General features: G+C 35.0%; 1 protein-coding gene across 2 annotated transcripts in view; it reads left to right on the plus strand.

The window, feature by feature from the left end:
- LOC129746956 (prohormone-3-like) overlaps positions 1-27,542 on the plus strand; it is a 169,585-nt gene that overhangs the window by 136,795 nt on the left and 5,248 nt on the right. Inside the window, exons 4-6 of one of the 2 annotated variants that reach the window (XM_055740929.1) lie at positions 6,819-7,023; positions 16,781-16,829; positions 17,082-17,138. In XM_055740929.1, the coding sequence (XP_055596904.1) occupies positions 6,819-7,023; positions 16,781-16,829; positions 17,082-17,138 (311 nt within the window). The remainder of the gene's footprint in view (positions 1-6,818; positions 7,024-16,780; positions 16,830-17,081; positions 17,139-27,542) is intronic. The other variant, XM_055740930.1, reaches the window with a different exon arrangement.

The following is a 27,542-nucleotide window of genomic DNA, read 5'->3' on the forward strand; positions in this document are numbered from 1 at the left end:
AAACCCTAATCAAGATCACACACGAAACGAAATGCAATCGATCGGTCTAAGACCGTTATCGAAAACCGATTACTGTTCGGAAAGCTACGCAAACGAGCTTTTGATACACGTCGAGGGGGATGATCGTCCCCACGCGAGGGTAAACGTGATGGGAATAGATATCATAGGGCTACTAGATAGTGGCGCCCAGAGATCCATTCTCGGAGTAGGCTGTAAGAAATTAATCAAAGATTTAAAGTTAAAAATTTTCCCCACAGAAGTCACCCTAAGAACCGCCTCAGGTGCTTTCGTTCAGGTAGAAGGATATGTTCACCTTCCAATTACATTCAATTCTCAAACCAAAATAATAGAAACTTTAGTTGCCCCCAATCTGAAGCGTAAACTGATTCTTGGTTACAGCGATTTTTGGAAAAGTTTCAAAATTCAGCCTAATTTTCCGAATTTTTCTAGCCTAGGGGAAGGGGTAACTAGAGAGGGAGAATGTGAGATAGAAGAACTTGATTTAGCCGAGGAAGATCAAAATAATCTAACTGAAACCCAAATATCGCGACTAGAAGTAGTTAAAGCAAAATTCAAAATTGCCAAGGAAGGACAAGTTTTAGAGGTGACCCCCCTGATCCAACACGAGATTGAACTCAAAGAGGAGTTCAAAAGTTCACCTCCGGTTCGTATAAACCCTTACCCCACCTCACCTGAAATGCAAAGAAAAATTAATCGCGAGCTCGATAACATGCTTCGGCAAAAGGTGATCGAGCCATGCAACAGTGATTGGTCACTCAGCACTGTTCCCGTAATTAAACCAAATGGAGAAGTTCGATTATGTTTAGACGCGAGGCGTTTAAACGAACGAACGAAGAGGGACGCTTACCCGATTCCACACCAAGACCGTATACTTAGTCGCTTAGGCGCAAGTAAGTTTTTATCCACGATAGACCTCTCGAAAGCTTTCTTGCAAATTGAACTACACCCGAGGTCGCGCAAGTATACGGCCTTCTCGGTGCTGGGGCGAGGTTTATTTTGTTTCACTAGGGTAGCATTCGGCTGCTGTAACTCGAGCGCAGTACTCTCCAGACTAATGGACATTGTCCTAGGCCACGGAGAACTAGAGCCGAATGTGTTCGTGTATCTCGACGACATCGTCGTCGTGAACGACACATTCGACTCCCATCTCCAATCTCTAACCGAAGTAGCACGACGTCTTAAACAGGCAAACCTGTCGATAAACTTGGACAAGTCAAGATTCTGTCTGAGTGAGCTCCCATACCTCGGGTACATATTGTCCTCCAGAGGAGTGCAGCCGAACCCAGATAGAATCGAGGCTATTGTCAACTATGAGCGCCCCAAGTCCCTCCGTTCCCTTCGGCGCTTTTTGGGGATGGCGAATTACTATCGCCGATTTATCCCCCAGTTCAGCGAACTAGCGGCACCGCTCACAAGTCTTCTTCGCAATAAACCGAAGTCACTTAACTGGAGTCCGGTGGCCACGGAAGCTTTTGGGAAACTGAAAGAAAGTCTGATAGCAGCACCGGTACTCGCGAATCCAAATTTCGAATTGCCTTTCGCGATTCAAAGCGATGCAAGTGATGGCGCAATCGCGGCGATCCTCACGCAAGAACATCCTGATGGGGAAAAAGTCATCGCTTATTTTTCCCAAAAGTTGTCTCCGGCACAGCAGGCATACGCAGCTACGGAAAAAGAAGGGTTAGCAGTACTATCGGCAATAGAAAAATTCCGTCCGTATATAGAAGGAACTCATTTTGTGGTGGTTACTGATGCTTCGGCCTTAACCCACATTATGAAAGGGAAGTGGCGTCCCTCGTCCAGGTTGAGTAGATGGAGTATAGAACTTCAGGGCTACGATATTGAAATTCGCCACAGGAAGGGGAAGGACAATATCGTGCCTGATGCTCTATCCCGTTCACTCGATCTGGATGAGCTAAGTACTGTGGGGAGTTCATGGTACGCGACATTACTCACTAAAGTAGAAACATCTCCATCGGATTACGTCGACTTCAAAGTCGAAGGGGGAAAACTGTACAAGTTTCTTCCTAGTCAATCGGCAGTTTTAGATTATTCCTTCGACTGGAAGCTTTGTGTTCCGGAGAGCTTGCGGCCACAAATTCTCCAAAAGGTACACGAAGAAAACTTTCACATAGGTCATGAAAAACTTTTAGGAAAAGTACGCTTGAGATATTTTTGGCCGAAAATGTCTCAATCAGTTAAGAGGTTTGTGGAAAGGTGTCAAATATGCAAGGAGTGCAAACCTTCCTCAACATCACAGCATCCAGCTTTAGGGAATCCGCGCATAGCAACAAAGCCGTTCCAGATACTGGCGATTGACTTTATTCAATCCCTGCCCAGATCGAAATCAGGAAATGCACATCTACTGGTGTTGCTTGACCTGTTTTCAAAATGGACAGTTCTGGTTCCAGTTAAAAAAATTTCGACTCCATTGATAATCAAAATTCTCGAAGAACAGTGGTTCTATCGCTTCTCGGTACCAGAATATTTGATAAGCGATAACGCGTCCAGCTTCTTAAGTAAGGACTTTCAGGCATTTTTAGAACGGTATAAGATACAGCATTGGGCCAATACGAGACACCATAGTCAAGCTAATCCAGTCGAGCGTCTCAATCGCAGCATAAATGCTTGCATTAGGACATATGTCCGACTGGATCAGCGACTATGGGATTCTCGTATAGCCGAAGTGGAACACACACTGAACAACACTATCCATTCATCGACAGGGTTCACACCGTATAAAATCCTTTTCGGGCATGAAATTTTGGAAGCGGGAGATGAACATCGTCAGCAAGTTGACATCCATCTACGACCTGTGAAGGAAAGAACCGAATTGAAATCAACAGTTAATAAGAAAATTCGCGAATTAGTAGAAACTAATCTAAAGAAGGCCTATGACAAAAGCGCCAGAGCCTATAATCTTCGATTTCGTAAACCTGCTCCCGAGTACCAAGTAGGCGAAAAGGTATTCAAAAGAAATTTTGCACTTTCAGATGCTTCAGCAAGCCACAATGCAAAATTTGGTCCAATGTACACCCCCTGCACTATTATTTCACGTCGCGGAACAAGTTCTTACGAGCTAGCCGATGAAAAGGGAAAGATCCTGGGAATATTCTCATCGGCAGATCTTAAGCCCGGTATTCCGCAGTAGAGCGTAGATAGACACAACAATGCAAAAAAAAAAGTAAATCAAAAAATATCACATCTTACCGCAGCAATCCCAAAACACAACCGCGTCTGTTTCAATAGTCGCATGAAATGGACGAGTAAAACCGATGCAGTGTTTTCAATAGCTAAAATGAGTGACGTTGAGTTCGATGAGGCTTGAGTGTTGAGAAGTTTTCAAGAAGGTTTAATCACTTTTGTCTCTGTTTATCATCAACAAAATTTTTATAGCATCTCTCTCAATAGATTCAATAGTTTAAATCGTCAGCAAAGCTCAACTGGAAATAAGCGAAAGAGGAATAGAAATGATCCGTGAAATAAAAACTAGCAATGACAAATTCCAAATCGCGGCGCGTAGGTGATGACGTCTCACTTACCCTATTTTCGGATGAGTTCATTTTTAAATTACATTATGATTCCAAACTACAACACCATAAACCTTTCTCTAGAATTCATCTCATTTAACATTCATGAAACAGCATTATCGATTAACACTCGGCATGTCAGTAGTAAGAGTTTTCTTTCTTTCCGTAAGTCTTTTGATTTGACTGGGTTATTGGGAAAGAGGAAGATCTAACAACTTTTACGCGTGGATAAATAATCTCTCATGCGTATGAGAGTTCATATTTGCTAATTTCGCGCAAGCAAGATATTGGTTGTTGAGCGCATAGGGATGCACATAGAGTTCAAGTCTATTCTGAGCGGAGATGAATTAGACGGAACTTAAGTTAAAAAAATATGATTATATATTCATATAATATATTTTTTTTAGGGGGAGTATGGGGTAGTGTTACCGTTGCGAAATTCAACTCGGTAAAGTTCTTCCAAAGTAAATAGTTACTTGTTTATTTTCTTAAATTATTTGTTTATTGTTAAATGTTATTTAATTATTTCACTTATTATTTCATCAGAGCAAGATAGGTTTAGTTAATATAAAATACAGGACTCACAAGAACACAACATGTTAACACAGGTACACTGAAACAAATACACAAATTGCTGTACTAGAACGGGTATAAAAGGAACGCACAAATTAAAAAGGTATTAGTCCAGAAGTTAAAAAAAAGTGGTATAATTGGCCCGATGAGAGGAAAGCTACCAAAACTAACACTAAAAAGATCTCTTTCCGCTTTGACCGCCAAGACAGCTAGGTTGCGTATCGAGAGGACTTAACCTTACAATATAACGGTGGAACTATTAAAAGTTTAATATAAAAGTTCATTAAAGTCCGACAGCGGAAAAATACCAGTGCGCAATTGAGAAGAGCGAATCAGGTAAAAGTGAAGATCTTGGTAGTCCTCGCAGAAGTTTATCGGCCTTTTATCCACCAGGACCCAAAACTTAGGGGCATATGCTTTATGCCCTCCGGGACCAACAAGTATCGGGAAGATTCCAATCTGGTACCGCGTTTCTGCAATTTGGACCATTTTGGCAGACAACCACCTCCCGTGATACAAGGTCGAATCCCGAAGGGAATCCACATCTGGAAGGCTGAACGGAATCCCATATCCGTTCCGGCCTGAGGAGCTGACAAGGAATTGGCAAAGTTACCGCCAATTCTTGTCAACTGCCTAGCCACACCCCAAATACCCGTAGCGTTCCGAAGGAGTAGCGTCAACAGCAGCAAAGGCCGGCCCAACGAGACACACGCCACACAAAACACAAAGGTAAATTAATAAAAACACATAAAAATCAATTCAGTGGTAGAGTGTGTGATCCTTTCCGAACAGTCCTTGATCAGCAGCAATTTGTAAAAGCCGACCTTGAGGAGCTCCGTTCCTGCTCAAGATTGAGCTAGCCACAAAAGAAGGCCTTGTGTGCCCACCCTCCACTGAGTCTCCAGAGGAACGACCAGGGACTCGAGGGCTTAGGTTTGGCCCCCTCTGGTCCAGACAGTAATAAGCTGCATCGCATACGCTCAAAAATTCACAACCGAACACTTTGATGTATATTTTATTGAATGTTCCGTTTCCATTCAAGCACTTCTAGGTACTGTGCACGTGACAAGTTGCAACTTTTCCTGTCTTGTCAACTTCCCAATAAAACTATTAGACTGACCTGACAGCGAACGGATTAAAGCATCGTCATAACTCGATTTCCAAAGAATCTCACGGCAATAGTTAGTTCAGATGAAAGAGCAGGCAACTATGTAGATGCTTCTGGTTGCTGGAGCCACTTGTGATGCAGAACTTTGCTCTCTTATCCGGTGTGGTGCTGCACTTGAATTCTGGGTCAATTTGGATTGCAGGCGAATGGCATTGCACAAAAAAGAACGAAAGAAAGGCACTCGGAGATTGCACTTTAGGTCGGACTTCTTGCTAGTCGTTCGACTTTTCCTTGGCAGGACAACATCCAAGCAGATGACAAAAATTCAATTACAAACTTGCTGCCATGCTTCTGTCGATGAAGTCTTTCATTTGGCTCAAATCATTTTATTCGCAATTCACGGCAGCTGATGAAACTTACAGAAAACGGGAAAAAAACAATCCCACTAATCTGTCAACTGAACTGCTAGGTAATGTTTCTCTTTTCTTTTGGATCTTTGTCAAATAAACCACTTTTGATGTGGCTGACTGGATCTGGGTTTCTCCAAAAGCGTAGGAGAACAGAAATCTTCAAATGTCACCGCCACGCCAGTTTTCTGTTTCGATTCAAACGTTTTCCGTGTTCCTTTAGTATTATATATTGGGGAGAGAGGGTGATCTTATAAATACCTTAACATTCAAAAAGTCAATTTAAGTAACGTCTTCTTCTAATTTAAAATATTAGTACAATCATATTTCAAAATTGACAAGAGAATCATTGTTATATATTGATCATAATAATTAACATATTATTAACGATCTATAAAATAATCAAAATCCATCCCCCCTGAATCCCTTTCTTGCCAAAACTTTTCATGGAAACCATTAAACATTCAACAGTCTTTTAATGAAATTACGTGAAATTCTCGTAGGGAATTTCAAAACAAAACACCTTCCACCTTTCATTGGTATACCAGAATAACCCTAAATTAGTTCAAAGGCATCCAATGTCTGCCCCAAAGAATCACTCCCACAAGAACTACTCCCATCTGCGTGCTTCGAGCCATTTTACGTTTAACCGCCGACATCTGGCAATCTTTACGATCCCACCTCGAAGAGGTTTCTTGAGCTTTACTCTATTTCTCCTTTTCGTGTCTTTCTAATCCTGTTAGTAAATGCATTTCTTCATTTTCCACCTGGAAATCAGTGTAAATCATGTCATCGCTGTGCTCTCTCCTTCTTCTTCTTCTTCTCAGAACCCGGCTTTATATTACCTTGAAATTAGATATCTGATCATCGAATTCTAAATTTAGCCTCCAACTACATCCTATCGATGTCTGTCCGCATTGAACATAGCAAAAAAAAAACAAAATGGAAAATTCCCCGGGTGCGTACCCGAGTCATCATACAACAACAAAAAAATAACACAACATATCTGTGTGTATCTGAGGGAGTTCACCGAAACGCACAAAATAGCACTAACCGATATTTTACCTGGTACCTTTTTTTCTTCTTTTTCACCCGGTTTTTTTTCCTCCATGTTTTGGTTTTCCTTCCTCCTTCTTCTGCTATCGACCACCCTCTTTCGGTTCCGTTTTCTCTATCAAGTTTCGCCTCTTTCAGTCATCGGGCACTGTGTGTTTATGCTGGGTCGGAAGTACGGGGAACTGTGCCGCCGGGATTCGGACTGCGAATCCGGACTGGTTTGCGACATTTCGACCCTGAGCGGGGCCAGCGTTTGCCGTCCGCCGATGGTCCTGGCCAAGCAGTACGCCGAAGATTGCATCACGTCCAGCGATTGTGATATCACCCGGTACGTATTCAGGCTTAAGGCTTTTTTTGTAGATACGTTCTTTCTAGGGATTCGGTTATTTGGGCTTAATAAATCATAACTAAACAACTTTTATCCATGACATTTTTGGGTACAGTCTATCGGTTTATATTAAGGAATTTCTCTCGTGCCTCATAAAACATGTTAATATTCTCCAAAAAAATACATTGCTGTTGATACTAAGGTTGCCAGATTGCCCGGATTTATCCGGACTTGCCCGGATATTTAACATAAAATTTGAGGAAAGTCCGATCCGGCCCGGTTTCCCGGAATTCTTTGGAAGAAGTTTGGATTTTGCCCGGATTCATATACTTCATTTGTAAACTCTAACAAAAAAAACTCAAATTAAGTCATTAAAATAATTCATTTTTTCGTCTGAAAAGGTTTTTTGTGGCAAGTTGTATCCAAATAATCATAGCTTCACGGATGGAAAAATAGAGTATTTCCAACAATAGTCCACTCATATTCAATCATATTTCTAATTTATTTTTAACCAACTTTAAATATTAAGCTTTTAACCATATCTATAATTGATTATCTGTTTGTTTTTGTGCATTCCATAATACATATAATACATTCAACGAATTGTGTATGATTCAACTAAAATCTTATGATTGATCTCCTGCCATGAACAATAAATAAAGTACATTTAACCATATGGTTATAGTTGATTTAACTATAGATATGATAGATTAAATTATATTTTTATGAATGATTTCATGAGGCCAACTATAGATATAGCAGGTACAACCATAAGGGCATAGTTGATTTAACTATATACATATGTATATATGATAGTTTCAATTATAGTTTTATGGTTGATTTCATGAAACCAACAATAGATATTGAAGATTCGCCTTGTATATTTAACGCTTCTGCATTATTTTTTTCAGAATAATAATTCCATATTACACCACAATTTATAAACTTTTTAAATCACATTTTTACTTACTCACATTTTAAGTTGTTTGAAAGTCGCTTCCATCAAGCAATAGGTTGATGACCATGTCAGAAGCTCGAAGATGGCCATCGTTTTGTTTCTGTCTTAGTGATTTTTTTGTCACCTGAAATTCGGAAATTACAATTAGATAGTAATCACCCCGGTGCTATCCAAGCTTTTGCTTACCTTTACTTGTCTACTGTTACCTTGCCTTGCCTTGCCCAATAAATTGTTTTTTTTTTCGTTCTGCTGCACTTTCGGGGATAGACCTAAAGCATGGATGGCCGAATCAAGGCCCGCGGCCGTTTTTTGTGACCCACGAAGCTTTATCAGAATTACAATATTAGATTTTTTTTTGGTTTAGGAAAAAAAAAATAACAAGCAACATACATACAACATACAACAACATATGAAAAACCTTAAAATTTCTTGTTTTGTAATATATTTGACACATTTCCTGTGCTTTAAGAAAGACCTTGTTTGATAAAACTTTGATAGTTGGTTTCTTTAAACCACTGGTTTAAAAAGTGGTCTCAACGCTTCAAGCGAGCGTTGGGAATCAGTTTGAAATTTGAGGGGTTTTTGGAAAGCCTCACCAATAACGAAATCACTCAGAGCAATAAAATGATAATGTGAAAAAAAAATGAATTTATGTAATTTTTTTCCACGAAACTTTTCCGAATAACAACATGCGAAAATTAAAAATTATATAAAACTTTCTTTTTGGTTTATGGCAGTTTAATTTTTTGTTCATTCCAATATTTGATTTTTTTAAATATCAAGCAACTCTTTGTTATGTACAAGTGCTGTAAAATTTTCATTAAATTGTATGAATCCTGATACTACAATTGACCTGAAATATTTTTAAAGTAGCAGTGAATTCATTTTTTCGATTTCAAATAGTAAAAAAATAACCAAATCCTTTGCATTACGTAATAATTTCAATTTTTTTTTATAGGAACTCCAATAATTTGTGAAACCAATTCTATTTTCTAAATGTTGTTTTTTAAACATTATTCTCGAAATTCACAAAATCGTTTAATAATATTGAACCTTTCCCAGTAAATATTTTTTTTATTAATTAAGGACCTTTTTATAGAAAAGTTATGAAATTCAACTTGCTTTGAATGTGCAACGTGTCTTGTAAACACTTATTTAAATGAATAATGAAAAACTGAATAGTATTTAAACTACAGTAACTTTCTTCAAGCTTTCAACTGAAACTAATATCTTGCTTACAAATCACATTAAAGAGCAATTTACTTGAATATAAACCTTTTTTTAATAACGATATTGATTTTTTCAAATTCAAATTATTTTACAAAAATCTAATTCTTTTTTTTGCCATTTATGAAAAGTTTTCCCTGATGCACTGATCAAATCCAAGTTGATCAAATCCAAGTTGATACGAGAAATAAAAAAAACTCCAATAAAATTGCAATAGTTTTAAATCAGTTAAGTATGGACGAATTTTGAGATGTTTTCAAATAAAAATGCAAATATTAAGAAGCCCTCCACTTCTTCAAAAGCCAAGTTACGCAGAAAAAAGATCAAATACAAAATTATATTTTTAAACGTAAGAAAAATGGAAAGCAGAATTTGAAAATGAGGACAGTGGAGTTGTAAAATTGGAAAACCATTAAATGCACTTTAACCTATTATAATTCCACACTATTCTACATTAATGGGATGAATAAAGAGATTTGAAATTCCTGAAAAAAAAACTACATACCTGACTTAAAGGGAAAATTAAATAAGGTATGTTTTGCATTTTAAATCAAATTTATTTTCTGTGAGCTTGTAACTTTTGTATGTACATTCGAAAATCATTCCAAGGAATTTTTAGCTAATTGAGGACGAATTTGTTAAAATTCGTAACAAATCATCAAAATCATATGAAAAATCACTGAAATAAAACTAAACTTGATTGACTAAAACAATCATACAGACATTTTTCATTTGTATGTGTATCATCTTTAAAAATAAGATTATTTTCGTTTGCTTTGAAAACTTAAGAAAAAATTGTTTTGTGGTTCGCTATAAAATCACAAGTCTGAAATTTGGCCCCCCTGTTGAAAATCTTGGCCATCCATGACCTGTCCTAAAGGACAGAAAAAAAAATAAGAAATTCCCCCACAGAAAGATTCCTAAAGATGAAAACATCAACCACTGGTTGAATATATTATATTTATAGTTGAATGCGTAGAATCAATCATACAAATGAAGTTAAATCTATATTCACAGTTAAATTAATAATACTATTAAAGCTGAGTTTATTATATTTATAGTTGATTGCAACAGGTCAATCAGCAGTTGGTAGTTCGATCTGTAACATTTAAAGTTGAGTCAATTACACTATTATAGTTGAATCTTTTATATTTATGGCTGATTGCTGGAGGTCAATTAACAGTTTATATTTAACTGAATTTATTATATTTATAGTTGAATGCCTGAATTCAATTATACAATTGTAGTTACATTTTTCATATTTATAGTTAAATCAATCATACTATAAATCAGCTATATTTAAAGTTGATTACATAAGGTCAATCAGAAGTATATAATAGAATCTATTTTATTTATAAGGCTGGAACAAATATCAATTTCTACTTTTGTCAACCCCCCCTTCGAAATTTCCAAAAAACCCGAAGGGGGGAATAAATAAAGTTTGAAGTGTTATATGTAAATTTTGAAAAAAAAATCAAATATCCGAAAGATTACCAAGACCAAAAAGCATATATAGCAGTATGGGCGTTTTTTTAACCTTTCATATTCTTGATTTTATAAAACTTTTCGATGAAAAACTGCTTGGTTTATAGATTTTGTGCAATGATATAGTATGCAATTTAGTTGCATACAAACTTTTGTGCAATTTATTCCAATTTATTCGTTTTTGGCATTATTTTTGATTATCCCCCTCCTCGCGATGTTCCAACTACGAGTGACAAGAGAAAGATTTGAAATTTGTTCCGGCCTAATTGAATGTGAAAAAAATCAACTACACTTTGATGATTGATATCAATAGCTGAAATAATTGGAACAACTGTCGTCTTTTCTCTCCGCGTTGTGTTTTGAAATTCTTAAATATGATTTGAAATCTGCTGATGTATTTTGATGAAAAAAAAATATTTCAAGTTTTTTCTTCTTGATTTTAATTGAATAATTCCGGATTTTGCAAGGTTTCCAGATGAAATTGTCCGGAAAAAAATCTGCCAACCTTACATTATACTCTCATTTCAAGTTTCTGAAAATATTTATTCTTTCATTCTAACTTCCAATGCATTGAGAGCTAGCTAGTAGATAGATACCCCATGTATTGACGCAATACCGTAGAATTGTGTGTTGGAATAAAAACAATTTTTAACAAATTTCGAAGGTCAAACTCTTTGAGATTACTGCTCGTGACAAGGTTCCATTTTCAGGTTGGTAATTCCAGGTTAATCCGTTAAAATATCATCGAGGGTTTAGCTCCTCGTGTAAAAATCCAAAGTATTCGTGGCAACAATTTCATTTGAGTATATCGAGTGTAGGGTACTCTAGATTGTATATTTTCAAACAATAATGGAAAAAAGGGATATTCAATATCTTACCTCCTACATGAACCAAATCTATAAAAAAAAAACTTTAGTGAAAATGTCCGGAAAGTCTATTGAACATAGCTTCAGACGCCGCACGAGCTTTCGAAGGAAAATATAGTGCCTTTTAACCCCTAATTTCCCTTTATTTAGTAAACAATCCAGAAAAACACTAATTTGGACGAGGCAATTTTGAACAAAAACAGACCTCTCTTGTGTGATTTTTCCAATAATTTTTATTTTTTTCAGTCATTTATGAAAAAAGTAAGTTCGGACTTTAAAATATTGAACCAAATGTGACTTATCTTGTGTGATTTTTTTTTTTCGAGGAATCGAATGATTGCTATTTGAGCCGCGTATCGGACAATGAAGTTATGGACGTTTTACCCTGATTTTCCCAACATTTTCAACAAAGTTCAGAAAAAGCTTGCATGGATTGGAAGATTTAGAAGCAAAAGGAGTCTATCTAGTATGATTTTTTCCGAAGAATGAAATGGCAGGCTTCGAAAAATGTTATTCCCCGAGACATTTATCAAATATTTCAGAAAAAACATGTTTGGATTGGAAAATTTTGAACCAAATGAAATTTGTCGAAAGTTTTTTTGAGAAATCAAAAGAAAGCTATTCGAGCCTCCGGACGCATTGGAGAATGGAGTGATGGCTGTTTTCACCTTCACCTTTCACCTACATTTTTCAAATAGTTAAGCCATTAATCCATTTTCCGAAGCGTTCGGTGGCTCAAAAAGTCTTCATTCGATTCCCCGGAATAAAAACACACAAGATAAGTCTTATTTGGTTTAAAATTTTCAAATCCAACATGCATTTTCTGATATTTTTGAAAACAGTAAGCGAATTGAGGGTAAAAGAGTCATTACTCTATTCTTCGAGTCCTTGGAAAAAAAATCACAGCAGGTAGTTCTAATTTACTCCAAAATTTTCCTTCGCGATTAAAATTTTTTCTGAATTAAGAGGGGGGGGGGGTTAGGGTCTAACACTTTCAAAAAATCGTTTTTTTTATTTTTTTTATTTTCTGATTGTAAAACATTTCAAGAATGTTGTGTCAAATTTTCATGTCAATTGAAGCAAAACTGTAGAAGTTATAGGCCTTTATCTCCTCCTATCTAATACTGCAAGAAAGCAAGAGCAGAAACTTCAAACGCGTTTTTCTCGAAAGCACATTTTTAAAGTCCGTGGACAACGTTTTTCTTTTCTTTTTTTTTTGCTTTGCGGAGATTTTAAAGATAAAAAATGGTGGATTTTTTCGTGAAAAATCGTAGTTTTTACTTCTAACAACCACAAAAATTTCATAAATTTTTTTAAAGTTAAATAAAAACGTTGGGGTCCAGAAAAACATCTATTAAAAATATTTTGCTCTGATTTTTTGACTTCAGATGATTCTGTGCTGAGATATTGTGTCCACCGCAAATCCTGTTTTCTAAAAGGCATCCTGGAAAGTGCTCCGTCAACGGCTCATTTTTCAATATTTTTCTACGAAAAAATTACTAAATGTTCTTTTAACAATGCTTTGTATAATGCAAAAAATTTGAATACATTTGTTTGAACGATAGCTCTAAAACAAAATCGTGAAAATGGTGTTTTTTTACACCCGTTAGACCCTACCCCCCCTTAAATGAAAAATGTAGGGGAATTGAGGATAAAAATAGTCATAACTCGAAAAAAAAACACACACAAAATTGATCTCATTTGGTTCAAAAGTTTCAAGTCCAAACTTACCTTTTTCATTATTTATAGAAAAATATTGAAGAATTGAGGGTGAAATCAGCCATAACTTCATTTTTCGAAGCGTTTGGTAGCTCAAACAGCCTTCATTCTATTCCTCGAAAAAAAAATCACACAAGAGGGGTCTGTTATTGTTCCTAATTATTTAGTCCAAACTATTTTCACAAAATTAAAGTTTTTTTTATAGATTTGGTTCATGTAGGAAGAAATATATTTAACCCGTGGTATATACCTTTATTCTCCATTGTGAATAGTGGCCCTGAAATGAAATTTGAAATTTAGAGAAAAATAATTATTTGCGTGTTATTTTGGCGGTCATTTTGAATCAAATTCAGTAAGATTTTAGATAATCATCATGCGCATCATTTCTGGAAAACGATTTACCTAACTTTGTTTTTGATTTGAAGTTATAATGCAATTTGCGTTGAAAAATTACCCTTTTTTACAGAAGGAATGTTTTTTGTTTAAAGCGATTAATCGTTGTTTGAAGATAAGTAAAAATTGCTAAAACCTCTAGAAAAATAGAGAGAATTTGTTTCCCTGTTCTTCAAGAAGTCAGAAACTACTGGACCGATTGATGTGAAATTTGGCATAAAGTAGATTTTCAAGTAAACAATTATCCCAGTAGGATTTGAATCCCTCCTATTAAAGAGTGGGAGGCTCCCATACAAAAAAACCGGAAAATAAAATGAAGCTTATTTTAATTCAATCAATAGACAAGTGATTCTCATCAAGTTTTGTGAAAATGTATACCTGATAATTATCTAAAATCTTGACGAACACGATTCGGCACACTACGGATTAACAAACTTTTAAAAATATGATTCCCAAGCAAAATAATCATCCGACACCGACTCAAATAACACAAATGGAGGAAAAAGTTGTTCTAAGTAATTCGAAGTATTCCTCAAGTACTCTAAAGGGTGATAGGGTCAAAATTTGGTCAATATCAACTTGACGTATTTCTTTCAATTTTGCATTTAAAAAACCTGAACACCCCTCATTTTGAAGGTGTGTGTGTGTGTGTGTAGAATGTTGCTCGCATTTTGATTTTGGAATTCACTCTTCAGTTGTCAAAATGCCGTCCAAGGAAGAAGAGTAGCGTATCAAAATTTTGCTCACGCATCGCGAAAATCCGAACTACTCGCACGCAAAGCTGGCAAAATCGCTAAAAGTTGCCAAATCAACCGTTACAAATGTAATTAAAGTGTTTGGGCAAGTTTTGTCGACAGCCAGGAAGTCTGGATCGGGGGGAAATCGAAAACCGGAAGCCGCTGAGACGACAAAGAGAGTTGCCGGTAGTTTCAAGCGAAACCCTAACTTCTCTCCAAGATACCGCAAATAAGCTGGATGTATCGTCTACAACCGTGCACCAAGCCAAATGACGAGCCCGACTATCGACTTACAAGAAGGTAGTGACTCCAAATCGCGATGATAAACAAAATACGACGGTCAAAGCGCGATCCCGGAGGCTGTACACGACGATGCTGACGAAGTTTGACTGCGTAATAATGGACGACGAAACCTACGTCAAAGCCTTCTACAAGCAGCTTCCGGGACAGGAGTTTTATACGGCAAAAGGAAGGGGAAAGGTAGCAGATATTTTCAAGCACATGGAACTGTTAAAGTTCGCGAAGAAATATCTGGTTTGGCAAGCCATCTGTACCTGTGGCTTGAAAAGCAGCATTTTCATAGCTTCCAGGACTGTCAACCAAGAAATTTACGTGAAAGATTGTTCGAATAAACGTCTGCTGTCTTTCCTGAAGGAACACGGTTGTTCCGTACTATTTTTGCCAGATTTGTCATCTTGCCATTACGGTAAAAAGGCCTTGGAGTGGTACGCCGCCAACAACGTGCAGGTTGTTCCCAAGGACAAGAACCCTCCCAACACGCCAGAGCTCCGCCCAATTGAGAAATACTGGGCTATTGTCAAGCGGAATCTAAAGAAGACCAAAAAAACTGCTAAGGACGAGCAACAGTTCAAGGCAAACTGGCTTTCTGTGGCGAAGAAGGTGGACAAGGTGGCTGTACAAAATCTGATGGCAGGGGTTAAGCGTAAGGCCCGGCAATTCGGATTTGGAAAAGCGGAAGCCGAACTGAATATTTTTCCTGAATTTTATACTAATTAAACTTGAAAAAGAAATATCATTTGATTTTTTAAATAAACGATTTCACCGATTTACACGCGTTTTTCCTTGACCAAATTTTGATCGTATCACCCTTTATTTGCATTACGATGAAATATTTTACCTCAATCTTATCTTGGTAGCAACGCCGATGTTACTTACTGATAATTAGACCGCTGAAAAAAATGACTTTTGGGCCCCATATGTTTTCTTCGATACCTTCTAGGTCACTTAGCATCAATGTAAAACCTGAGATGATTTGGATGATTCCTGAATGAGCGCAATGAGTTTTACTTTGTATAGAAAATTGTATGGAGATAGAAATTTGTGCATATTAATTCAGCAGTTTCAACGACTGAAGAAAGGTTGAAAGATAATTTATAAAAGGCACGAAGCTGAGTAGTCCTAAGTGATTACCTTGAGTAATACCCGGCGGCAGGTCACAAAAGGGAAGAGTGAGTTTCACGAATGTTTATGAAATCTCAACAATACAGCTGATACGCCATTTTGTTTACCACATAGGACTCAGGACCAAGGTTGCCGAATTCACAGAAAAATCTGTAATTTCACAGAATTTTGAGCAAATTTTCATCACAGAAACTGAGTTGACAAATTTAACAGAATTTTAAATTTTGAATGGATTGATTCATTACTTTGAATTAGAAAAGTATGATGCGATTAGTAAAAATAATTGATTTTCCCACCTAAAAGGTAAAACTGATCCAATTTATCATGAATTTTTAATGAAATTAAAAGAAATATCAGCACAGAAAACCATCACAGAATTATTGAGTAAAATTACAGAGATTCCTTACTCAGGACTTCTAGCAGTTTGGAAAAACATAAATCGGAGCAAAAGATGCGACTTTCAAATGAGTATAAAAGGCGAAGTGATCAAGTTTCCATGATTGATGTACGGTTTAAACTACAGAATCAGTAGAAAATTTCATATTGCCATACAATCTTCGATCCTTCTACGCAACTCAAATTTGTACGTGCTAACACTTCTGCAGGTGACTTATTTCCGATTTAACACGGGCCACTAACTTAACGAGAACAACCCGCAAACGAAATCCTTTTCAAAGGCCTGCAATCATCAAAGAAAAATACATCCAATCTTGTTCCATTCAGTAAAATCAAAACCAAAGATTCTGAGATTCTTCAACCTTTCCCGTTTAGATGCGGCTCAAATTATATTGTTACAGCGTACTTTCATCACCCATAAAAACCCGTTTCTAATTTGGGCTTTTTCTTTGGATCGCTCGTGTTTTCTTTCCTTTTCATGTCTATCAAAAAAATAACAACGAAAAACCATCAAAATAAACTCTTGCAACGAACGAACGAACAAACAACCTCAGAGGACTTTGCTGCCAGGTGCAAAGAAGACATCGACAAGTGCCCCGTAAGGTAAGAATCCAGTTGTGCTGTTTCTGGAAATGGTGGAAGCAAATCTTGCGCAAATAAATTGTATCGATTGTGTATCGGGGAGCCGGGCGAACAACAATCGTGTGCCATAAACGGTCTTTCCTGAGCGAAAGCAAATTTATTCAATTCGATTAAACTTTATCTTCCTGTTTTCTGTTTTTCCTTCTGCTGCTTCTGCCTGCCTTTCTTGGTGTCCGGATGAATCGAACGGAAAAAAACCAAAATCGCATCCAGGTCTGCTCTTACTTCAAGGACCCTCTGCTGTGTATTGGAACTGTTGCTGCTGATCAGGTGAGTCCTCGGAGGAAAGCGTGGGCTGAACATGAGTAGGTACTTCTTCAAGGGAAAGCGGTATGGAAAACAGAAAATCGAGCAATGAACGAAAGTTTTCCACTTATTGGCAATTGGGCAACACCAAACCGACACGACACGATTCGAGGGAGGGGCGTTTAGGCGACCATAAATCAGCGGATTTGATAGACATTTCGTGAGAATTTTTGCCAAAACGATCTACAAACAACATGAACTTTTGTTTTCCTTCGGGTGTCAGAAGCATTTCTTCCAACGTGTAACCTAGCGTGGACCTGACCTTACGCTATACAATGTTGATTGAACCCGGAGAACACAAATATTTTTTGAGTTGGCTTTTGTTATTTTTTTTCTTAATCGTAAGAGACATTTCTGTAAATTTGCACCATTCAGGAAAGTGGAGAATATTTTTTCAATGATGTGTATTTTTCTACAGTATTATCAAATATGCATTTGATCAAATGTAAGCCAAATGATGTAAAACTCGGCAAACTCGGCAAATGTTACAACTCGTGCTGATCACTTTTTCAGGGCTAGAAACTGGTCACTTTTTAGTAACTTTGTCACTTTTTTTAAGCTTTCAAGCATATCAAAAGATATGTATTTTGACCGTAATAAGTAGAGGCGTATGACACGACCACAGTTTCAATTTTCTTTAATTTTTTAATTTATTTCAAAATTAAGTTTAGCCTTTTGAATATGTTTAATATGTTTAAATGTGTGTTTACGAGTTTATAACATTTGAATGCGGAATTTAATATAAGATAATATAAATTCATCACATTTCCTAGGATACCAAATTCAATATAAAAAAAATTCCTAAAGTTTTTTATTAGTCTCTCTAGTTGATAGTTTTTTAAGCTAGTGGCGTTTTGCTTCACTCATACAGTGTTTAAATACAGGTCTGGAATTCTTATATTTCAACATTTTTATGGCTTTTCAAAAGCATGAATTTCTAAACTTTATTATTCTCAATTCAAGTGAAAAAATCAACTCAAATTTTAAAGGCATCGAGAATTTATACGAGTTTTTCATGTTTTCTATACGTATGCCCTTTAAAACATGCAAGGAGGTTTATAGTCTTTTTTAACCCTCTGCTGTATGAATAATGAATTCGTTGAGATTTTTTGGCCGATTAAAAAAAATTTTTTGTCCTCTTACTAAGAAACTTACGCAAAAAAAAACAAAATAGTTTTTTTTCGGTATCATTTGAAAAGTTTAAGTAATAAGATTATTTTTTCAACACTCTTCTTTTTTAAGTTTTATAACTGACAATTGTATTTTTGGTGCATTAACAATTGTTTGAGATGTTTTCTAAAACATGTAAAAAAATATATCAAGACCATATGTGGGTTTGTTAGACAATTTATTTCTAAGATGTTTTACTGCTCATCCAATTAACCTTCCCATGCCGTTCGCAAAATATCCGTTTCGGGGAAATTTGAGTTGTAGTTTGATTTCGTTCTCCTGGCTGTAAATGTTAACCGATTTTGATGATATTATATTCATTGTGTAGGTAATTTGTTCTTATTACTCAAAATTTTAAAATAAAGTCGATATGTATTACCAAGTTATCAGAAACTGGTTCAGAAAGTAAAAAGTCCGAAAAATCAATTTTATTTTTAAAATGCTCATAACTTTTAACAGCTTTTCTGTATTTAAGTGTTTCATTGATTTTTGAAATCGTCAAGAATCCATCTATCCGACAGTGTATAGATATGTTGGGGTCCAATGAAAGTTTTGACCGCTATCTCAGATCTTCCGGTAGAAAAAAATCTAACTTCAAAAAAACGTTATCCAATTTTTGCTTTGCTTAGCTGTATTTCATTTCCCAATGAACCGATTTTCAAAACTCAAATTTCAATTTTTTGACGTTAATTTGATCATTATTTTCATAGAACATACTTGGTCTGTCAAAATTCCTAGTTCTTCAGTATATTGGAATGATGATGAAGAGATTTTAAATGTGCGCTTCGGGTCATATTGACCCGAACGGCATGGGAAGGTTAAAATTGTCCCATGTGAAAAAACGTGCAAACACGAAAATCGCGATTGACATTTCAGCTATATTTCCAACATTTCACTTTAACTAAGAATTCACCGACAGTTTTTTCGTACTGAACAGTTCAAATTATTCATTTTACAATGATTTCTACCAAAAAATTACATTTCCTACAACAAACAAAAATAACAGCCAAAAATGCTTTGTGTGACACTTTCGCGTAGAATCAGACAGACCGCATATCGATGCTAGTTCTACGAAAATCTGTCTCACGGCCACACTTGTTCTATCATTTGAAAAGCTCTATTTTTCCCGAAAAATCAAGTTAAACCGTTGTTTGGAGAAATACCTTCTTCTTTGTGTAAAAACATGTTAAGTTGAGTTTCGAAGTGCCTACCCAAAAATGTTGGTGAAAATTTCTTTGAATAAATCACTCAAGGCTCCTCGTTCATCCCCCACCCTCTTTTTTAGTGTTCTTTTTAGGTAATAACATTAAATTTATCAGTTTTAATTCATGATAAGTACATTTTTTGATAAAATTTGCATTTTTCATAGAATTCTGTCTCTAGTGTGACATTCTTGCGTAGAACTATCAATATAGAGACAACCATCTTCATCAAAATTTCGTATAAGTTCGGAACAAAGTATTCTTGTGTGTGTATTTATTCGAAAGTTAACACTAAAAGAGACAGTTTCCAACAAAAAAGTGAAAATGATCCAAATATCACATGGGGCAGTTTTGCTTGGAACGGCAGTTTTGAGGTCTAAAATATTTGTTTTGGCTCAAAATGCATCCACTTTCTTGTAATTTATAACTAAATGATTCTAAAATATTCTTCAACAAAGTTCTTCATCAGAAAAAAAAATCATTTAAAGAATTTATAAATTGACGCAAAAACGATAAAATGCTGGTAAAATCATATTTGTTTTTAAAAACAAAATTTTGAACTTTTCCATGCAAACCTGAAAGTTAAGATTTTACTTTCGATGACTTTTTAATTAAAACGATTTTTTTAGAGCTCAGGTCATTAGAAATAAAAAAAATACTCAAAATTCACTCAGCCTGATGCCTTTTAAAAATTTTACAAGTTTGTTGCCAGCAGCTCATCAATTTTTATAAAAAGCTGTTTTTAAATTGACAAATTGATCATTCAATATTGGTTGAAATTTGTTAATTCTCTTTTGATGGAATTTTATACTTGATATGGTCACTTATTTTGCCCTAATTTCATTTGAAAGTAACTATTTTCCCCTACTTTTTTGTCTCATGGTCGCTTCTAGCCCTGCTTTTTGCAACTTGATGCATTAGCTCTATTATTCAGTTGACTTCATCGAGTCGAATTCGCTGCTAGATTCCCCGGCAGAAAATGCTCATTATGCCTTCATTGATAGTGTTCTGTTCGCCTCTAGTGAACAAATTAAAGTAAAAAGCGTTTTAAAATTGATTAAAGTGAAAAATCAAAAATTTTATGATGTTGAAAATTGAGAAACAATGTGTAGATCATGTTGCAGTCAAGGTTGCCGAAATCACAGAAAAATCTGTAATTTCACAGAATTTTGAGCAAATTTTCATCACAGAATCTGTGTCACAGAACACAAAATTTTGGAATTTTCACAGATTTCACAGAATTTTTAAATTTTGAGTACATTTTCGAAATTATAATTTTTTTGGCCAGCATCAAATTTAGATTTCTAACTTTGAATTAGAAAAAAATGATAAGATTGGTAATGGTAATTGATTTTGCCCAACTAAAATGTGAAAAAGACCCTATTTATCATGGATTTTTATAAAATCCAAGGAAATAGCATCACAGAATTTTTAGGTAAAATCACAGAAAATCAGAATTATTTTTCTCAAAAACACAGAATTTTTTCGGCAACCTTGGTTGCAGTGCGTACATTTCTGATCAAGATGATTTACAGGTCATAAAAGCTTATTTGGTGGTGCTCAAAAATCATAATGTTTTCGTCACTTGAGAACCTAGCTGGTTATTATTTAATATTTCTGTAAAGATGAAAAGGATATTTCTTTTTTGGTGAAAAATTAATACTATGGGTAGTACAAAGCACGTCCTTATGAAAATTTGTTTAAGAAAATACGTACTTATGTAGAAAAAAGGAGTGCTCATTATGCCCTGGGTGCTCATTATGCCCTCATCTCCCCTACTTGAGATTTTTTATTTTCAATTTTTTTTTTATTTTTAAGTATTGTAATGTAAGGCGAAAAGTCAACTCACTGACAAAATCACCAGATGCATCCTCGAAAGCGTCTATACAACCCACGGTAGAACCGTAGGCGCCAGAGGAAGTTTTGGCGTTTCTTTGTCGGAGTGACTTAACCAAAGCTCAGTATATTGAAACCCGCCAAATGAACTTTCTAAAGGGAACATTGACTATCCCTCTTCAACTACATTAAGTAGACCAATCAAACTTTAAAAACAAAATGAAACCCGTATGTTAACGCAGAGAGAAGTTTGAAAATGAAAGATGAGACAAAATTATTACGTCCATCATTTTGTTTGTTAAAGAATTTCAATATCAAAAGCGATTTTCTCTTTACCATGGCTGATACAAAATAAATTAACGATTTGACCGACACATGTTCTCAAAAATGTTACATTAGTAAATCATCTGGGAAAAGGCTCAACGAATCGCACCCAATCGACGAGGAAAATCCTAATAAATATTGTTATGGTTTTTCCCCGTTACATGCGTACATACGATCCATAGAGGTGTTTTTAAAAGCTTCCTACATATCAAGAATTAATTATCCTTCTTGGCGTGTTCGTAAGTTGAAATTCGACTTATGAAATGAAATAAGTTCTTGTAATATTTTTTATTTTCAGTTAGAACAAACCCAGTTGTAGCGTAGAGAGAGGCTCAAATTTAGGGTCAAAGAAATTCAACTACCTGAAGCTGCGCACAGTATGTTGAAAAACATTTGAATTTAACATTTTTAACATTATTGTTTAACGAATATGATTTTTTTAATATAAAAAGTATTTTTAGCTACAATATTAAAAAAAAAAATATTTGAAAATGGTAAGAAAAAAAACATAAATACTCTCATTCGACCAACAGAATGTGATTTTAATGAATATTAAAGCACGAATTTTTTATACGTGCTTTTTTGTTTGAAGAAACTTAAAAATAAAAAATGTTGAAAATTAAAAATCTAGAGTTAAACAATCAAAAAAAAACATATTTTTTTGTTTCCAACAGAGTAAAAGTTGTATGATAAAGTGAAATATTTTTGTTCTTGATTAATGACAGAAATAGGGAAAGCTTTATAATAAAGACTGGGTGAACAATTATTGATTTTTTATCGACATGATTCTGACTTCTCGACAAAAATAATACCTGTAATTCTGTGATTCAACCCGAAAAGTTGGTAACGAAAACACAGGGGAATAGCAGTTTTGGTGCCTATGTTTCAATAACTGTTTTCTTTTTTGGCATCCTGAATTTAAAACCTTCCACAGATTTCGTCTATCATTTATAATTTCGATGATACGCCGTGTGGATTTTTTTAAATTGATCAATTTTTGGTAAAACCCAAAAGCTGATTTTCAATCAATATACTACCCTTCATTTAATCAAGGACCCAGATATTGCCAAGATATTCTTGTATCAACCACGCTTTCTTAAAATTGAATTCTACAATCTATTGAAATTCCTAAAAATAAGTTTACTTTTTGAACAGTTTTAAAAAATATCAAACATTCAATTTAGTTTATTTTTTCTTTAAAATTTCGTCCTCATTCCCGTTTTTTCAGGTTTGGAAAAAATAACAAAAAAAAAACTTCCATAACTTTTTCTCAGAATTTAAAATTGCTTACGGTCTATGGGAAAGTTGACCATTGAGTCAATAAGTATTTTTATTTTACAGTTTTGCTAAAAGTACTCAAATTGAACGACTATTTTTTTTAATATTTTCATAAGTTATCTTCAAAACTAGAGCTGACAAAAAATTAATTGAATATTTTGATTCAGTGCCCCCGAATAAGTCAAAATCAGTTCTGAGATTCCTAGCAACTCGAGAAAAAAAGTGTATTTTGCTGTCTTTTGTTTTGTGTGATGCTAAGTTTCAGAAATTTCGTGGGTAAATAATGCCAAAACTTTGATTACATTGAGTCACTTTACTTTCTATATATCGAATACTTTATTGTTATAGCAATTTTAAGTCGAATAAATAATGTTCAGAATTTATTAAATCAAAGAGCTGAACTGATCATAATTGATCTGAACACTTAATATACTGTTATAATATAACTTGAATGTAATGATTGTAAGACTAAATTAGCAATCCACATTACGAAAGTCATAAAATTTGAATGATTCAGCCTAAGAAATCTTATCCCAGAGGTTTCTAAATTAAAATGAGAAAATTTATTAAATCTGTAAAAAATTTCTAAAATGAAAAATGTAAAAATCTGTAAAATTATGAATTTTTCATGATTTTCAAACCTTGCTCAACATCTCAATGCAATGATTTCATGCGGAACATCAAATTAAAAAAAATTTCACCGTTTATAGAAAAAATGGCTTCTCAACAAAATTTACATGAATTGTGATAAAAACATTTCGAAAATGGGCACAGAAAAAAACAGCTATGGTTAAGCTCCATGAAACTTTTAAATGGAAATGATGACGAAAAATTCCATCGCATCGGTTTGAACAAAAAAAGGTTTTTTCATAGAAAACGGTTCAAATCTTTTTACAAACCCCAGAAAGACTTTCAAAATTTGTCGTTTTAAATAAATAAAATGAAAGTAAACCATGTTTCTCTTATACTTTTCATCACCTTCGAAAAGCAAATGATGTTTGCTTCTTGTAAAAAATAATATTTGCTTAACATTTTAAATCTATTAAAACTTTTCAATTATTGAAAACTGATCAAGATATAGTGATAAACCCATTTTATTTCGGCTGGTTGATTCACCATAAATTTAAAAAAAAAAAGTGCAAGTAGGTACATGAATTCGTTTTATTTATACTTTTTCAGTTTTGTTTTTGTCAAAAATTTGTCGTTTTAAATGATTATGTAAAGCTCAGCAAACTATTATTACTTAAATTTATTTTTATGCGGCCCGCCGAAAGAATTTCAAATTAAAAGTGGCCCGTTGCTAACACCGAATTACCAACCAATCCAAATGTAGTGTCCAGAAAATAGTAAAGTTGGTTACTTTAATTTTAGAAATGGCTGAAGAAAAATGGTTCTTTGGTAGTTTGGAAAACGGTTTGAATGCTGCTGACGTGTTTCGTTTGAAAAAAAATAGTAAGGTGTCTTTTTTCTCTTTTTTTTGTCAATTTTTTAAAATGATTACTGGATTCTTCTTTATTCGGATTTTGTGTTGAATACTTTCAAATGCCCAGATTTGGCAAGGTTTAGGGAAAAATTTATCCTGATTTGCTCAGCCCACATAAATGCGGGAGAATTTAGCAATTCATACCCTAAGGGTCCCCCTTGACTTGCATTTAAAGTGAAACTATTCGAGATATTATTTCACGGGGGACCTCTTAGCTGGTTTACTTTTCGTTTTAGTTTCAATTTTCTAGTTTTGATCTCTTTCCCAAGAACACAAGCAGTATAAGTAAAGTAATTTTAGTTTTTTTTTTGCCAAAATCGAATGTTGCCAAAATCGAACGGTTTTGTTTCTTAATTTTTTTTTCTCTTATTTTTACAAAACAACTATGTTTATTATCATAAACGTTATTTTAATTCAATTTCCGGCTATTTTTAGTAATTTTTTTATTATTTTCTCTCATGTTTTTGATGCATTTCGCACTATTCTTATTTTGTTTATAATCTTTTTGTTTTTTGTCTTATTCGCGATTTTTGTCATTCTTCATGATTTTTCAGTTGTTTTTTTGTCATTTTAAATGTTTTAATTGTATTTTTTTTTTCTTTTTTTAATTTTTCATCTTTTTTTTCATTTTTTAGTACTTTATCATTTTTAAAAAACTTTTGTTTTTTTCGTTGTTGTATTTTTTTAACATTTCAGAACGTAAAAACGTATTTTCGGTGTTCGTCTAAATTAAAATGGTCCTGTTACAGCAAAAACTTTTTTTAATTTTTTTTTTTTTGGGATTTTAAACCAATTGGTTTATTCATCCCCACACATTGAATATAGCAAAAACTGAAAGGTGATGTTGTTTCTAAAAACCGTTGTATGTACTAAATGGTAAACAAAAACAGATTTAAAAAAAATTAAAAAAATTTTAAAAAAATTCTTATGGTTTTAACATTATTTTTTGTCTCACGTTCAATGATCATTCTTTATTTTCATCAAACAATAGCAATAAATCTTCTTAATGTGACTCTTTAAAATTCTAAAATTTTGAAAATTTGTAGTGTTTGGCTCTTTCGACTCGAAAGGTTGTAAACCGGCCAAAAATCTCAGCCAGAGGACAAAATATAATTCAAAAAGAAAGTCCTGCCGGAAGGGGCATTGGCCCGTCTTCGGCTTCATGGACAGGTTCGCGATTCATCATCAGATATTAAAACGTTCATCTAACCCGAGTAAATCCCAAAAGATGGATACAATGCTTCAGCATTACACAAAGAAAGAATCCAAAAAAATAGTTTTTAGAAATTATATTGATTTTAGATTTTCCCCGATTTTCCCCATTTTCCCAACCCGCTCTTATAACTACCTTACCTTAATTCTGTGTGAGTGTCAGTGTAGTGTATACTTGTGTATCCCTCGGCGAACGGCTTGAAGTCCTGCATCCGGATGCATTCCTCGATGTCTATACCAGCCTCGACTGGTTTCGGTTCATCTGTTTTGGTCTCCAAACGAATAGAAACATAGGCAGTCCCTGGCTCAAGCCCCTAGGGGCGAGTGGGGACCGCTCACTATGTTTCCTTTTCTGTTCGCATCGCTTGGCTTGTTTGACGAGTTCGAAATGGCCGAAACTCCATTAATTAGACGCACAGTAGACACCACCTCCATTCTGCCACACTTGTGATTAAACATAATAGGCCTGCGTGATAAACCCACAATCTAGGCATTAGTTCAGATGCATTACCGCTTTCTCTAGGTTTCTTACCGATCTCTTTAACTCCTAGCATTATGATTTAACTAGTTCGTCATTTTGGCATGTCGACTGTTAAAACGAACCAATACTCCATCCAGGCTGTGGGTTGATAAGAAGCACTATGTAGACACAATACGGGTTTCAAGTTTCACTACGAACCTGACGTGAATTGAACCGCTTACTTATCAGCCTGTCGTGCACTTAATAATCTTTCCACTTTGAACAAAATTGCATAAATTAGACTTTATTAACAGCTGAAAGTGAGACTACTAGGGTTCAGGTAGCAAATGGTCTCCTTGATGCTGAACCTTCAACTGGTAACGTTTCGCTTAGTGTTCTTCTGTTTTGTTGGGTTAGTCACAGTCATCTCCACTCTCGGATGCTGTATTCTTGAGATCATCGATCGGTAGAAGAGAGAACAGCAATCCCGAGTAATCGTTCCAGGGTTGGATCTGCGTATCTAGTGATACTTCTTTTCCCCTCTGTCGAACAGATTTGATCATGCTGTCAGGTTAGGTTGGCTTGGATGTGCTGTATGGAATATCTTGAGCCTGAACCGGAAAAGTAGCTCATGATCAATTGATTCTTGACCACAATTGATCTCGTTGCTCGTGTTCTGTTGTGTATGTTGTTTAGGGTTCTGTTGTACAATTATCGATCTATTTATCTACCTATAACCTATCTTATACTACTGTACCATTCTATCCAATTTTGGGGGATAATACCCATTCCAAGGCTGCGTAACAAAATCCTGTCACATGCTGCTTTTGGAGCAGGTGACAAGGTTGCCAACCACTGCCCTAGAGTCCAGGAAAGATCTATTTAGCTTCTGAATAGATCTTGATCAACAAACACAATAACTAGTATTCATACAATTATTAGGGGAGATGAGGGCATAATGGCCACCTTAAGGAAAATGCTTATTTAACCATAGAAAACAGCTGTAATATGTGAATTACATCATTGTTCCGTGTTCAGACGCTCAAATAGTCTATTGCCTAATTTGATGAAACTTGAAAAAGTAGATAGAAGCGTTTAAAAATGCATTTTAAAAATGTTTGCCGATAGCTGAAAACCAGCCACTGTAGAGGCATAATGAGACACCCCCCGAGGCAGTATGAGCACCATTAATCGAGGCACGATGAGCGTTTTCTGCCGGGGAATCTAGCAGCGAATTCGACTCGATGAAGTCAATTGAGTAAAAGAGCTACAGCTTAACTTATATAGTCTGACGATTTGGCATATTGGTTAGATGTCGGAGAGATAATCAGTAGGCTCGAGTTCCATTCCTGGTGGAGGTAATTTTTTTTTTCATTTATCATTCATGATCATGATTGGCACTA

This window comes from Uranotaenia lowii, chromosome 2 (assembly GCF_029784155.1).
Source record: "Uranotaenia lowii strain MFRU-FL chromosome 2, ASM2978415v1, whole genome shotgun sequence".
Taxonomy (NCBI): Eukaryota; Metazoa; Arthropoda; class Insecta; order Diptera; family Culicidae; genus Uranotaenia; species Uranotaenia lowii.